The sequence below is a fragment of the Octopus sinensis genome, linkage group LG11 (assembly GCF_006345805.1).
Source record: "Octopus sinensis linkage group LG11, ASM634580v1, whole genome shotgun sequence".
Taxonomy (NCBI): Eukaryota; Metazoa; Mollusca; class Cephalopoda; order Octopoda; family Octopodidae; genus Octopus; species Octopus sinensis.
Window position 1 is genome coordinate 20,050,566 of NC_043007.1, and position 16,540 is coordinate 20,067,105.

Here is a 16,540-nt window from a genome sequence, read left to right on the forward strand (position 1 = left end):
ACGACAGAAGGCTTAAATGTTAAAATATATATATATTTGTGTCAAAATGTCTGGAGAATATTGGAAAAATTTTTTTCCTTTCCTTAAAATGACATAATTTTAAAATTTTTAAAGAAATTACCGGTTTCGCGTGTAGCTTTTCAAATTTCTTGTGATGTTATGTTTATATTGCATGGAATTATCGTTGTTTTTATTTCCAGGAGATTTCTAAATAAGGGGAGGTAGTGAGTGATTTTTTCCGGTGTAGGGGAGATAATCGCTTAAAAATTTTTTTTCCCTTTTCCTTGTTAATTTCTCTGTGTCAGTATGTTCGGATGGTTGAGTCTGGGTTTGTACTTTTCAATGAAGAATGTTTCCTTGTTCAGTCTCATTTGTGTTGATGATCCGAAAGCACATTGGTAAAATGGGAAGATTAAAAATTGTGGCAGTAGTTGCTTTGCGCATTTCTCAATGTGCTCACTAAAAGGTATCATTCTATATTCTGGGAATGCAATCTGTTGTCGATGCAGTGTGCATCTGCGCCTGAGTGATAGTCCCGTGGAACCCACGTAGTCTTGGTGGCAGCCCGAGCATTTAATAACATAAATTATGTTTTCAGAGGCACAAGTAAAGTTAGATTTGATCTTAAATTTCTGTCCCTCTTTAAAGAAGAATTCTGATCCTTCCAATAGGTTAGGACATGTTGCACAGTTCGATCTACCACATTTTTTTACTTTTGCATCCGTAATTTTAGAAGACAATTTTGCCTTTGTGAGAATCTTTTTAAGTGATTTAGGCTGTTTGTAGCTTTTAATGATTTGGTGTATGTTTAGAATTTCCTTTAATTTTGGGTTTTTATGAAGTATTGGTAATTCTGGGTGATGATGGTGAAGCCTTCACCATCATCACCCAGAATTTACCAATACTTCATAAAAACCCAAAATTAAAGGAAATTCTAAACATACACCAAATCATTAAAAGCTACAAACAGCCTAAATCACTTAAAAAGATTCTCACAAAGGCAAAATTGTCTTCTAAAATTACGGATGCAAAAGTAAAAAAATGTGGTAGATCGAACTGTGCAACATGTCCTAACCTATTGGAAGGATCAGAATTCTTCTCTAAAGAGGGACAGAAATTTAAGATCAAATCTAACTTTACTTGTGCCTCTGAAAACATAATTTATGTTATTAAATGCTCGGGCTGCCACCAAGACTACGTGGGTTCCACGGGACTATCACTCAGGCGCAGATGCACACTGCATCGACAACAGATTGCATTCCCAGAATATAGAATGATACCTTTTAGTGAGCACATTGAGAATGCGCAAAGCAACTACTGCCACAATTTTTAATCTTCCCATTTTACCAATGTGCTTTCGGATCATCAACACAAATGAGACTGAACAAGGAAACATTCTTCATTGAAAAGTACAAACCCAGACTCAACCATCCGAACATACTGACACAGAGAAATTAACAAGGAAAAGGGAAAAAAAATTTTTAAGCGATTATCTCCCCTACACCGGAAAAAATCACTCACTACCTCCCCTTATTTAGAAATCTCCTGGAAATAAAAACAACGATAATTCCATGCAATATAAACATAACGTCACAAGAAATTTGAAAAGCTACACGCGAAACCGGTAATTTCTTTAAAAATTTTAAAATTATGTCATTTTAAGGAAAGGAAAAAAAATTTTTCCAATATTCTCCAGACATTTTGACACAAATATATATATTTTTTAACATTTAAGCCTTCTGTCATTTTTTCACACTTTACTATTTTCTTATATATTACCCCACGTGCTTTACCAAACAAACTTTCTTATCTATCTATATATATATATATATATATATATATATATATATATATATATGTAAATTGATATGCAACATTTATTCGGTAGCCAAGATAAAACTCTGAGTTTCAGATGCCGAGGTGGAAATCCACACCACCATCTCTTGGCTACCGAATAATTGTCACATATTAATTTACAGATAAATTTCCTCTATTTACATAATATTGAGGTCTCTTTCTTTCTTTTGTTATCTTACTGTTTTTACCAATATATATATGAAAGAAAAAAGGTGTTCAGAATGCTGGATGGTTGTAAAAATATATATTTATTTACATATCACAAATTATTTCTTCATATTATCGCTTTCAACTACTCCTGTAGTTTCATCAGAAATGTCAGTTTGTAGGGTTTTGCCTGTATTTATATTATTGGTAAATAAAGTGGGGAGAGAGAGAGAGTGTGTGTGTGTGTGTATAATGGGGAATAGAGGGAGGGAGAAGGTGAAGGAGTGATAGGGAGATAGAGAAAGTGAAAGAGAGAGAATATGGGTGTGTGTGTTTTACATATACATCATCATCATCATCATCATCATCATTTAACGTCCGCTCTCCATGCTAGCATGGGTTGGACGGTTCAACTGGGGTCTGGGGAGCCCGAAAGCTGCACCAGTCCAGTCAGATCTGGCAGTGTTTCTACAGCTGGATGCCCTTCCTAACGCCAACCACTCCGAGAGTGTAGTGGGTGATTTTATGTGCCACCGACACAGGTGCCAGACGAGGCTGACAAACGGCCACGCTCGGATGGTGTTTTTATGTGCCACCGACACAGGTGCCAGACGAGGCTGGCAGACGGCCACGCTCGGATGGTGTTTTTATGTGCCACCGACACAGGTGCCAGACGAGGCTGGCAGACGGCCACGCTCGGATGGTGTTTTTATGTGCCACCGACACAGGTGCCAGACGAGGCTGGCAGACGGCCACGCTCGGATGGTGTTTTTATGTGCCACCGACACAGGTGCCAGATGAGGCTGGCAAACGGCCACGATCGGATGGTGCTTGTTACGTGCCCACATATATATATATATATATATATCAAAACGGTGAATAGCTTTGTGTAAACCATGGTCCGCTTTGTTCTCTTACTTTATTATCATCTTATAATCATCTCATAATAATGACTTTTATGACACATATTACTACCTCAGTCAATCTAAATGTATATATTTGTCGTTACCTGTCATAAATAGCCTTTTTTTATTTGCAATGTGCATTTTCATTGATTTTTCATATTTTACCCCTATATACATATATATATATATACAAGTAATAAGAGAGAGACCACATGTGGTCACTCTAACGCTAGAAATAGATCCGCAAAGGGAATCCACCACTAAAGAATTGTTCTCAAGCATTAATTCAAGCATTAATTCTTATTACTTTTATTAATAATTTTTACTGTATCACAGTTTTTTTTTATGCTAGGCCACTTGGTGTTTTAACCCTTTAGTATTTAAACCGGCCATATCCGGCCAAAATAGCTAATCTGTTTTATGTTCAAACTGACCAGATCCAGGCTCTCACACCTACCCTACAATGTTATTCTACATTAAGTAATTGCACCATCAAGATCTTGAAGATATGAGATAATGCATGATTAATTCAAATCAATGGGAATCAATAGGCATTATGTTTCATAGAATAATCTGAACACTAAAGGGTTAAATTGATGTTATTAATTAATATTCAATTTTTTTTCACCCTTATTGTGATATATATATATATATATATATATATATATATATGTATGTATGTATGTATGTAAGTATATTTATTTTGTAGCCACTGTTTATTTTAATCCAAATATTCATAGAACCATGATGATGATGAAGAGTGAAGGTCATAATGATCTTAAATAAGCAGCAAAGTGGTGCTAGTTTTGGTCGCTCCCTTCCTTAAAGTTAACACACTCCACAAATACGAATGAAATGTGGCTACACAGAGCAGTCCCTTACACCCCATGCTGCCCCATTGTAACTTAAGCAGGGAATCATAAAAACGGAATAAAATATTTCTGATGTTCATGCTTTTCAAATTGCTATTTCTCTTCGAAAAAAAAAAAAATGTAATTTCTGGATCATTCTAAAATACATCCAGACACTTGAATTATTTGAATTTTTAACAGATATTTTCCAATTCTTAAAAATTTCTTTTTATGAGGGGAGGTAATTTAAGCAAGTTCAATTGACTGAAATTTTTCCTTTTTTAATTTCATTTACACGTATGTGTTCACGTTAGTTTGTTTTGCCGCCTAAATGCCTGTCGTTTCATTTATGACATCATTTATCGAACCTAATCATTAATTTTGATATTTTCAAGATTTCATTCAGCACTTTCGTATTCCCATTGGAACTTCCCTTTACTGCTAAACCAACATCACAACTGGCTTTTCTTCAACCAATAATAACAATAATAGCAAGAACAGCAACATTTCTAGCAATTACCAATTAACAAGTAGTCAGAACCACAATAACATTCAGTGGTATCATCATCATCGACAACAATACTCTTTACTCTTTTACTTGTTTCAGTCATTTGACTGCGGTCATGCTGGAGCACCACCTTCAGTCGAGCAACTCGACCCCGGGACTTATTCTTTTTTGTAAACCCAGTACTTATTCTATCGGTCTCTTTTGCCGAACCGCTAAGTGACGGGGACGTAAACACACCAGCATCGGTTGTCAAGCAATGCTAGGGGGACAAACACAGACACACAAACATATACACACATACATATAAACACATATATACATATATACGACAGGCTTATTTCAGTTTCCGTCTACCAAATCCACTCACAAGGCTTTGGTCGGCCCGAGGCTATAGTAGAAGACACTTGCCCAAGGTGCCACGCAGTGGGACTGAACCCAGAACCATGTGGTTCGTAAGCAAGCTACTTACCACACAGCCACTCATGTACAAAGTGTAACAATAAGATAATAAACCAGAGTTGATGAAATGAATGGGAATCAAAATCAGTTCTTAATTATAAAGGCATAGGTGTGGCTGCATGGTAAGAAGCTTTCCTTCCAAACTGCAAGGTTCTGGGTTCAGTCCCACCGCATGGCACCTTGGGCAAGTGCCTTCTACTATGTCCTCAAACATCTTGTCTCCCAGATTTTTGTTTCTCTGCCCAACAGGCATCAGTACAGTTAGCTGGTGGCTGTTAAACTCTTTATTCTTTTACTTGTTTCAGTCATTTGATTGTGGCCATGCAGGAGCACCGCCTTTAGTTGAGCAAGTCTACCCCAGGACTTATTCTTTGAAAGCCTAGTACTTATTCTATCATTCTCTTTTGCTGAACCGCTAAGTTACAGGGACATAAATACACCAGCATCGGTTAACAAGCGATGTTGGGGGGTGGGGAAACAAGTACACCAACATCAAGAAAATCAGATGGAAATTGTAGTTGTGATACCTGTGTGGGTGGCACGTAAAAAGCACCAACTAATCGTGGCCGATGCCAGCCTCCCCTGGCTCCTGTGCCGGTGGCACGTAAAAAGCACCCACTACACTTACGGAGTGGTTGGCGTTAGGAAGGGCATCCGGCTGTAGAAGCACTGCCAGATCAGACTGGAGCCTGGTGCAGCCTCCTGGCTTCCCAGACCCCAGTCGAACCGTCCAACCCATGCTAGCATGGAAAACGGACGTTAAACAATGATGATATATATGTATATGTTCTCAAGTAGTATCAGCAATTTGAAAAATCAATGGAAACAGGTTTCGGTACTACTTGAGAACAGTGGTCCCGGTGCGCGCACTCGCGTAGTCGCGCATCCGCGCTAGCTAGTCGTGACTAGTCGATCCTACAACGACTACCTAGCAAAGTAAATAAAACACCAAATAAATAATTTTTTTACACAAAGTAAATAAAACACCAAAACGCAAGGTAAATACAAAAACACAAAGTAAGGATCGACTAGTCATGACTAGCGAGTGCGGGTACCGGGACCACTGTTCTCAAGAAGTACCCAGGTTTCCTTTCTTCGATCGGAAGATCAACTACCACTGCGTTCAATACTACTAAACTCTTTAGCGCAAATCGACAAATGCAAAGTTCTGCTTAAAATATTTATTGTACGAATGATGTTCCATAGTTGCCTTCTTTTCCAGTAACCCCCCTCCCTCCCTCTCTTTTTCTCTGACTTCATTCGAAGACAAAATTTCAATCCCGAAAGGTTTTTTTTTATTATTTACCCACGTTTTTGAGCGATGGAAAATGTCGCTTAACACAGATCAAGCCCAATTTAAGAAATGACAATACCACGTAACGCCTATTTCAGTTTGGTACTCTTTTTTTCTTTCTAATTCGACATTATTAACAATAAAAGCGAATCTAATAACCACAATTGCTGTTTGTAAAATAATTAACCCCCCCCCCTCCGCGCACCGACTGAGATGTTTTGAAGAAAACCAACGAAGAAAGTTGGATTTATTCGTTCAAACACCATGTATCGTTCCCAGAGCTGGGCTAATTGTTGGAGTGCATCTGGACACTCTTTGAAAAAACTGGACTTTTATTATTATAGAGTAAGGAACTTCTTACAGTGTAGTTACCACTTAACTAATGTCAAACTGGTCAGATCTTCAAGTGAAAAGAACATCGGTCGTGGAGAGACGTTGTACCAAAAGCATGCTGCTCTGAAGCTGAAAAGAACATCCCCATCTTATATCTTTAATGAGGATGTTGCTGGTAGGTTGGAATAATTTTGCATCTTTCACTCGCGCATTTATAGTAATTATGCTCCGATCTTCAAACTTGGTTACACACGTGCAAACAAATGTTTTAACCCATGAGTAAATAACTATGCCATTGTTTTTTAAATGTCATAAAATCAAACTATTTCAGACCGTAAAATCAAAAATAAAATATCTGAATAACAGAATGTAAATGCAAGCACGAACATCATTAAATTTTCAGATATTTAATTCCATTTTTTTTCCCTTTTTGAATGGGGGACCGTTTTATCTTCAAGTAGATAGGCTATAAATAATAGCGTGTGGGTAGTAAAGAAATAGGTATTTCGTCTGTCGTTACGTTCTGAGTTCAAATTCTGACGAGGTCAACTTTGCCTTTCATCCTTTCGGGGTCGATAAATAAAGTACCAGTTTCGCATTGGGGTCCATGTAATCGACTTAATCCGTTTGTCTGTCCTTGTTTGTCCCCTCTGTGTTTAGCCCCTTGTGGGCACTAAAGAAATATATATAAATAATAGCGTGTAAATACTGGGTTTAAAAAACCCTTTGGATGGAAAAAGGCGGAGGCTGTCCTGGGACTCTAACCCACGTCTCCTGTAAACATGACAAACATTCTAGCAAGTATAAAATATAGGTATGCTCTCGGAAATTACCGAGAAGTATGTTTACACAAATCGACACAAAACGGAAGAATACCAAAATATTGAGCAAAGTATTATTTGATCCACCAGAACTTTGTATATACGACGATAAAAAGGCCCCTGCTTATAACTAACTCAAAAAGAATCTGGTGTTGTCACTAGTATATCAACAATACTACTCATGTTATTAAATGAATAATTTATATAATTAGTCATTTATACTTTGAAATATACAAACTTATATTATATTATGGTAGTTGGTGCTTGTTTTTTACTTTTGAGTTTGTTACGATCATATGAAAACTCGTCCCCTTTTCTTAAAAAAAAAAGCAAGGAAAGCGCACTCAGGTCTGAAAGTTACGTTTAAAAAAAGAACAAACATTGACCCAATTGTTTATATGTTTATAAATTATTTTTTATTTAAGGACTTCATTTAAAAAAAACTCCAGACGGAGTGAGTCCGTGATCTGGTCTCATTTTCTAGTTGCAATCGCAAAGTTGTTAAGTTCACAGTGCAATAACGTAGTCCCTGATTTGACCCCGACACATTGCATAGACCAGGCATAGGCAACCTCTTTTAAGAAGAGGACTGAACTACTAAAAATTTATAAGGTAATTTTTCATTAGGTGTGTCATTCAGAAAGTCCCGTGGGCCGCAGGTTGTTCTTGACTGGCGAGGATAAAGTTGGCCTGTGCCTGGTTTTCAGTTGTGTACTTAAAGGTTAAACACTATCTCCCAGTTCTTCGGTGCCTTAAACAGAGTCGACCCTTTTAAAAGCTCCGTACCAGGTTTCTTCTCTGACGTGGGTCATGTTTTTTTGGGTTTTTCCCTTTCTTGCACCAGGTTCGGGAGCCCTGCGACAATGATCATGAGCGCTCCACTTCCTTCTGTAAGTCACAAGAATGTTATCCCTTTTGAGACTGTGTCACTAACAAAAGCAATTTGAAAGTCACAGATAGTTTACCTATGTAGGAGGGAGTGGTCGTGCGGTCTGCTAAAAATAGCAGCCAAGTCTTGCCTTTCCTCATATTTGACCATCTTATAAAGACGAGGACATAAAAAGCAAGAAAACCTCAAAATGGATCTAGCTTTTAATATATTGCTTCCTAATGTAGTAAGCTACGAGTTAAAGTTTCTTCCCACCCCACCACCTCTAGTCTTAGAGGTCCTGAAATAGAAAAAGGTTTATGGTGCTCCTTTACTTCCTCTGACTAAACTATATAAAGAAAACAAGTTTTACAGATTTAACCCTGTTGTGTTGTATTCCTGCTATAATGGGAATAGGTTAAATGGCATTTTTCAAGATTCCTAGTAAAGTGATAATGAGCAACACTCATAGAAGAAGAATAAGATGCAGCTATATATGCTTTTGCTCAGGAGCCCAGGTGGGGAGTAAAATTAGACACAGGGGCCCAGGCCTGACAGGGTTAAGTATATGAATGAAGTATTAATATAGTGTTAATATCGCGGCCGATGCACTATAACTTTTATATGGCGGTGCCCCAGCATGGCCACAGCTCGTGAGCTGAAACTTGATGAAATAAAATAAAATAAAATAAATAGCAGGAGTGGCCATGTGGTAAGTAGCTTGCTTACTAACTACATGGTTCCTGGTTCAGTACCACTGCGTGGCATCTTGGGCAAGTGTCTTTTACTATAGCCTTGGGTTGACCAAAGCCTTGTGAGTGGATTTGGTAGATGGAAGCCAAAAGAAGTCTGTCATATATATATATATAAGAATTTTTTGTGTAATGAGATAAAAAAAAACCAAGGCTGTGTAGATATTAGAACATTTATAGATAGAAGGTCTTACAGCTGTTTCCAGGATATCTATTAATTATATCCTGGAAACAGCTGTAAGACCTTCTATCTATAAATGTTCTAATATCTACACAGCCTTGGTTTTTTATCTCATGACGCAAAAAATTCTTATATCCACACACTGACATAGAACCAAACTTGAACCCCTTATTCACATTCACAAAATTACCGAACCAGGAACTTAACTGTGGTCTGTCTATAGCACTTATTCAGCATTACCTCACACCTTTGGGTCTCAATGACACCATTACCACTTACATACATACATACACACACACACATATATATATATATATACACACACACACACACATATATATATGTATAAGGCGGCGAGCTGGCAGAAACGTTAGCATGCCGGGCGAAATGCGTAACCGTATTTCGTCTGCCGTTACGTTCTGAGTTCAAATTCCGCTGAGGTCGACTTTGCTTTTCATCCTTTCGGGGTCGATAAATTAAGTACCAGCTACGCACTGGGGTCGATGTAATCGACTTAATCCCTTTGTCTGTCCTTGCTTGTTCCCTCTATGTTTAGCCCTTGTGGGCAGTAAAGAAATATATATATATATATATATTTATATACAGACACACACATATATATATATGTATATGTTTGTGTGTTTGTCACACACCCCCATCATCGTTTGATAAGGCTTGAAATTATGTTTACATTCAACATGTTATCGATTTAAATCCGACCCTTATTTTGCTATCACATTATGCAAAAACAACAACAACAACTACAAATCTTGGTAATATGAAAATCAAAAAAGATATTTCAAAAGAAATCGTTTTTTTTTCTGTTTTTGTTATTTGGGATATTATTGATACTTTCAGATAAAATTGCTTTGAAAATTATGGAAACACGCAAGGCCAAAGATACCCCTATTATTGAATATAATCCTGGTAAGTAGTTTATTGTTAAAGAGTTTATATGCAACTATTTATTCTTTTGCACAGGAGCTCAGGTGGGGAGTAAAGTTAGACACAGGGGCCCATGCCTGATAGGGTTAAGTGTATGAATGAAGTGTTAATATCACAGGAGTGGCTCTGTGGTAAGCAGCTTGCTAACCAACCACATGGTTCCGGGTTCAGTCCCACTGCATGGCACCTTGGGCAAGTGTCTTCTACTATAGCCTCGGGCTGACCAAAGCCTTGTGAGTGGATTTGGTAGACGGAAACTGAAAGAAGCCTGTCAGATATATGTATATATATATATATATATTTATATGTGTGTGTGTGTGTGTATGTGTTTGTCCCTCCAACATTGCTTGACAACCGATGCTGGTGTGTTTATGTACCCATAACTTAGCGGTTCGGCAAAAGAGACCAATAGAATAAGTACTAGGCTTACAAAGAATAAGTCCTGGGGTCGATTTGCTCGACTAAAGGCGGTGCTCCAGCATGGCCACAGTCAAATGACTGAAACAAATAAAAGAATGAAAGAAAAGAGTACTCATCTTTTGTTTTTGTTGTTGTATGGATATCAATTTCATTCTAATACTATATTATATATACTATATTCTAATACTATATTATATATAACCTTTCCTTTAGGGCCGTGTTTGCTTACAAAGAAGTTGATTAAAAATGGTGCCAAATCTGTGATAGGAATTGAAGCAAAATTAGATTTCCAACCATATTTACAAGTGAGTTATACCCTTATCATTTTTGTAGTTATTGCTGCATATTACATTTGATCTGCTTTTATTTCTATTACTGAGACTTTTGAGAAAAATATGATATCACAACAAAGGAGTCTCTATAGGTCTGTTTAAACTTGCTAGAAAAAGTAACCAAATAGCACTGATGTCTCTTCAAACAGGAAAGACATGGAGAATATTGTTCAAAATATCCAAAAAGAAAAAAAAATCAAAGGGATCACAAATGATGATCATGATAATCTGATTCTCATTAATATGTTTCCTGCTAACCCTTTCGTTACCAACCTAGCTGAAACCAGCTCTGGCTCTGTAGTACAAATGTCTTGTTTTCAAAAGTTCTCATTTAAATCTTCCACCAAACCTTAGTCACAATTAATGTTCCTAACACTAGCTGAATGATAACTAAGTTATTTTACTAAATTCTTTGTTATATTTAGAATTAATTGAAAGAAACACAGAACATCCCAACAAAAATATGGTAACAAAAGAATTAGCAAATGATTAATTTAACCCTTTTGATACCAACTTGTCTGAAACTGACTCTGGCTCTGTAGTACAAATGTCTTGTTTTCAAAAGTTCTCAATTAAAATCTTCCACCAAACCTTAGTCACAATTAATGTTCCTAACTCTAGCTTAATGATAACTCAGTTATTTTACTGAATTCTTTGTTATATTTAAAATTAATTGAAAGAAACACAGAAAATCCCAACAAAAATATGGTAACAAAAAAATTAGCAAATGATTAATTTAACCCTTTTGATACCAACCTGCCTGAAACTGCCTCTGGCTCTGTAGTACAAATGTCTTGTTTTAAAAAATTCTGAATTAAAATCTTCCACCAAACCTTAGTCACAATTTATGTTCCTAACGCTAGCTGAATGATAACTAAGATATTTTACTAAATTCTTTGTTATATTTATAATTAATTGAAAGAAACGCAGAGCATCTCAACAGAAATATGATAACAAAAGGGTTAAAAACTTACTTCTACCTATTAATGTATAAATCATCCGACATGTATTTGAATTCTGTTCTTTATTTTAGAATACCAAACGTTTATTCAGAAGCAAATTCAGTTTCCACCTCTGGGATCCTTACATAAATGTTCTATTTGATTCCAAGAGGATGTCGATTTACATACTAAGGAAAAAGAGAGTTTTAAAGAAATAAGGCAAAAATCTTGGTGTGAAGGTAATGTTATTTCCTTTAATATGTATTGCTTTGTAAGGTGGCGAGAGCTGGCAGAAACGTTAGCATGCCAGTTCGTCTGTCACTATGTTCTGAGTTCAAATTCCGCCGAGGTCGACTTTGCCTTTCATCCTTTCAGGGTCGATAAATTAAGTAACAGTTACGCACTGGGGTCGATATAATCGACTTAATCCGTTTGTCCTCTCTGTGTTTGGTCCCTTGTGGGTAGTAAAGAAATAGGTATTGAAGGTGGTCAGCTGGCAGAAACGTTAGCACGCCAGGTGAAATGCTTAGCGGTATTTCATCTGCTGCAACGTTCTGAGTTCAAATTCCGCCGAGGTCGACTTTGCCTTTCATCAATTCGGGGTTGATTAAATAAGTACCAGTTACGCACTGGGGTGGATATAATTGACTTAATCCGTTTGTCTGTCCTTGTTTGTCCCCTCTGTGTTTAGCCCCTTGTGGGTAATAAAGAAATAGGTATTTCATCTGTCTTTGTGCTCTGAGTTCAAATTTTGTCGAGGTCAACTTAGCATTTTATCCTTTCTGGGTCAATAAATTAAGTACCAGTTGCATACTGGTGTTGATGTAATCGACTGGCCCCCTCCCGCCAAATTTCGGACCTTGTGTCTAGAGTAGAAAAGAATATGCATTGCTTTATAAAATGCTTACTGGCATTTCGTCTGTCTACACATTCAGAGTTCAAATTCTGCCAAAGTCAGTTTTGTTTTTCATCTTTCAGGGTCAATAATATTAAGTACCAATTGAATACTTTTTCTGGAAAAAGAGATTCAGCATGGAAAATTACATCAATACACCAAACATTAAAATTTTCCCTAAACTTTAAAATTTCCACAAGTGCAGCTAAAATAAAAAGATCCATTTATTCTAATGTTTTAACACTTTAGCATTTAAACTGACCATATCTAGCCCAAATGTTCTACCTGTTTTATGTTTAAACTGGCCATATTCAGCCTCTCATACCCACCTTACAATGTAATTCTAAAAGTAAACAAGCATATCATTGAAATCTCTACGCAAAAAGATTACCGTAAATCCTCGAGTATAATCTGCATTTTTTTCCCAAAATTTAAAGGTCAAAATCCCTAGTGCGTACTATATATGAGGTTAAAAACGAAAAATATTTTCTAAGCAGTGTCCGAGGCTCTATTTGCTGTCCAGCAATATTTATTCAGACGCATTTTGTGATGTCAGGTGCGAAAATACCTTAAGCTAAGCCTGAAAGCAATGAAGTCATAAAAGAATCATCCATAACTTGCTGTAAGCAACTTTTATAAAAATAAAAGTATTCAGAACACAGAATAACATGTAACAAAAACAATTTGCAAACATATTTACATTCCCATATAACAGTTAAGAACATCACCATTATTGTATTACGCATGCATGGAAGTGTTTGTTCATCTAGGTGCTGCTGGCTTAATTACGCACGACTCAAGTTAGAGAAGGGGTGCGTATCATACACAAGGTTTAGGTTTTCAGTACAATCCCCTAAAAATCCCCTGCATATTATACTCAAGGGGTAGACTATACTCGAGGATTTACGGTATGCATGATTAGTTCAAAGTCATGTGAATAAATAAGCATTACATTTGAGAGAGTAATCTGAATGCTAAAGGGTTAATGATGCTGCTACTTCACTGCCTTCAGTAATTATAATAACGAGGAGGAGGAGGAGGATTAATTTATTGTGTTACTCTCTTTTTCTCTCTTTTACTCTTTTACTTGTTTCAGTCATTTGACTGCGGCCATGCTGGAGCACCGCCTTTAGTCGAGCAAATCGACCCCGGGGACTTATTCTTTGTAAGCCCAGTACTTATTCTATTGGTCTCTTTTGCCGAACCGCTAAGTGACGGGGATGTAAACACACCAGCATCGGTTGTCAAGCAATGCTAGGGGGACAAACACAGACACACAGACACACACACGCATACATATATATATATACATATATACGACAGGCTTCTTTCAGTTTCCGTCTACCAAATCCACTCACAAGGCATTGGTCGGCCCGGGGCTATAGCAGAAGACACATGCCCAAGGTGCCACGCTGTGGGACTGAACCCGGAACCATGTGGTTGGTTAGCAAGCTACTTACCACACAGCCACTCCTACGCCTATAAAAATATAGGCGCCTATCCTACTGTCATCATTGTCTTCATCACTGTCACCCTTATTCTTATTGTCATTGTTGAAGTAAATCTAAAAATCTGAAAAAATAAACAGCAGGAAAGTAATTGAATGTTTTTTCTTTTTCTCTCCTTTTAGAACCTTATGCCAGTATATTTGGAATCTTGACACCCAGCAAAGCAAGATATTTCATAAGTTTAATGATTAACTGTCTTGGTACGAAAGAAAGTATCTATAGTTTGGGACGCCCAGAACTATTTCTTTTGGTCCCTGCCCGTAATTACAAAGTAAGTGAGTTCAAATCAGTGTCATCATTTTATTGTTTTCAATTTTTATCTATGTTTAAATTTGTCATGTTTAAATTTTTTCTGAGAGAGAAACTTCCTTTGTCTTCGGGTCTTGTAGCTCTTTTCTGATGATTTACTTCAGTAAACTGTATCATTGTTGAACTACTGCCTCTTAGCTATGGATGGGTATCCATTATTTCCCCAACAATATAGAGTTAATTATCAACCATCATACAAACAATAACTCTGAGCACCTTTTCAAACTCCACCTGTCTAACACCCGTGGACATATTTACAAAGTCAGAAAACAGCGCAGCTCCCATGACTTCAGGAGACATTTTTTCATGCTGAGAGTTGCTGAAGCATGGAACAAACTGCCAGCATCAGTTGTTAGTTGTCGGAGCACTGCATCCTTCAAAACTTCCATGCTTCCTGAGATTCGCCAACACTACACCTGATTTTCCCCCCGCCATACGCACACAAGCATGTATCTGACTCATACACTGTTCACTTTCCAGACATTTGTACATTACTGCATATGCTTTATACGCACTTTTGATAAGTTGTGGTACACCTGAGCACTGTATACAATAATTTCATTATTATTATTATTATCATTATTATTATTATACATACATACATCCTTCAAAAGTCAGAGCACTGCATCCTTCAAGACTTCCATGCTTCCTGAGATTCGCCAACACTACACCTGATTTTCTCTCCTCCATACACACGCAAGCATGTATCTGACTCATACACTGTTCACTTCCCAGACATTTGTACATTACTGCATATGCGTTATATGCACTTTTGACAAGTTGTGGTGCACCTGAGCACTGTATACAATAATTTCATTATTATTATTATTATATTATTATTATTATTATTATCTACATTTTAAAGATTATTGTATTATATGGCATATAAGACACCTTTTTTTTAGAGAAAAGAATCACCCTGGGACCTATATTTAAAGTTGGATCTATGCTTTAATATATTAAAACTTTCTTTTCCTGAATATGTGCTGCTGAAATTGGGGCGCATCTAATACACCCTTTGTATTTTTATGCCATCAAATGCAGTGAGTGTATATATGGCGGACTGGATCTTAAAAATTTTGGTTGCCAGGAGACTAAGAGGGGCCCACCTGCAACTACAAGGGGGCCCACCCGCAACTACAATGCTATCATTTAATTTTTTTTTTTTTTTGTCAAAGGTATTCTTTTCAACTGCCTACAAACAGGCAAACTGAAATAATAATGCATTCTTCCAGGAGTGAATAAAAAAATTCTCAAACTAAAGGGGCCCCTTAGATACTAACATGGGCTCCCATATATGGATTCTAATGGTGTAGGGGACCCACTTGCCATCAGGCATGCTGGCATCCTGGCCAGTCCATCACTGTATATATATATATATATATATATATCAGATGCCATGATAGATCGTTAGCCACTACACACACATTTTTTCTCTCCTTGTTTTTTCTGTCCCTTTCTGTAGAAGAGCGTAGGCTCGAAACGTAAAAGACTTTTTCTATTCCTGAGCGTTATACTAATACATCTGTTTGTTTTGTACACCACCTGTCTTCGTCTTTTGTTTTTTACGTAAACTTACCCCTATATATATATAAGTGAAAACAAATCAAAATCGCTGACGTGGCTGATAACAGTACCACCTGATTGCCACTTGTGAGAGAAACCAGGGTGGTCACAGGTGGGTTGTATTCTTTAATTATTTTTCAATGTGGGCTTAGGAGTGGCTGTGTGGTAAGTAGCTTGCTTATGAACCACATGGTTCTGGGTTCAGTCTCACTGCATAGCACCTCGGGCAACTGTCTTCTACTATAGCCTTGGGCCGACCAAAGCCTTGTGAGTGGATTTGGTAGACGGAAACTGAAAGAAGCCTGTCATATATGTGTATATATATATATATATATACATATATATATATATGTTAAAAGCACTTCCAAGCATGATCGTTGCCAGGGCCACAGATTGGCATTAGTGAAAGACTCATGTCATTGCGCATCTGCATTGGTGAAAATAAATATTCAACTATTTTCAGTTGCTCTGCTCCAACCATGAAGTGGTCAAAGAGCAGTTCTATTCTGAGCTACATAGCCACTTGAGAGGTGTCTCCATTCGTGATAAACTTCTCATCTTTGGTGATTTCAATCTGGTGATTTTATCTGCTGAGTTCGTCAGATCCAGAGCCAAGTTCTAACTAACCAAGAGTTACGTCCCTTTAGC

The 16,540-nt window shown here is 37.2% G+C and overlaps 1 protein-coding gene across 3 annotated transcripts in view; it reads left to right on the plus strand.

The window, feature by feature from the left end:
• Positions 1-5,886: 5,886 nt before the first annotated feature.
• LOC115217429 overlaps positions 5,887-16,540 on the plus strand; it is a 30,754-nt gene continuing 20,100 nt past the window's right edge. The window contains exons 1-5 of one of the 3 annotated variants that reach the window (XM_036507176.1): positions 5,887-6,529; positions 9,835-9,903; positions 10,555-10,646; positions 11,707-11,853; positions 14,140-14,288. In XM_036507176.1, the coding sequence (XP_036363069.1) occupies positions 14,202-14,288 (87 nt within the window). In that variant the 5' untranslated portion in view covers positions 5,887-6,529; positions 9,835-9,903; positions 10,555-10,646; positions 11,707-11,853; positions 14,140-14,201. The remainder of the gene's footprint in view (positions 6,530-9,834; positions 9,904-10,554; positions 10,647-11,706; positions 11,854-14,139; positions 14,289-16,540) is intronic. The other 2 variants (XM_029787126.2, XM_036507175.1) reach the window with 2 other exon arrangements.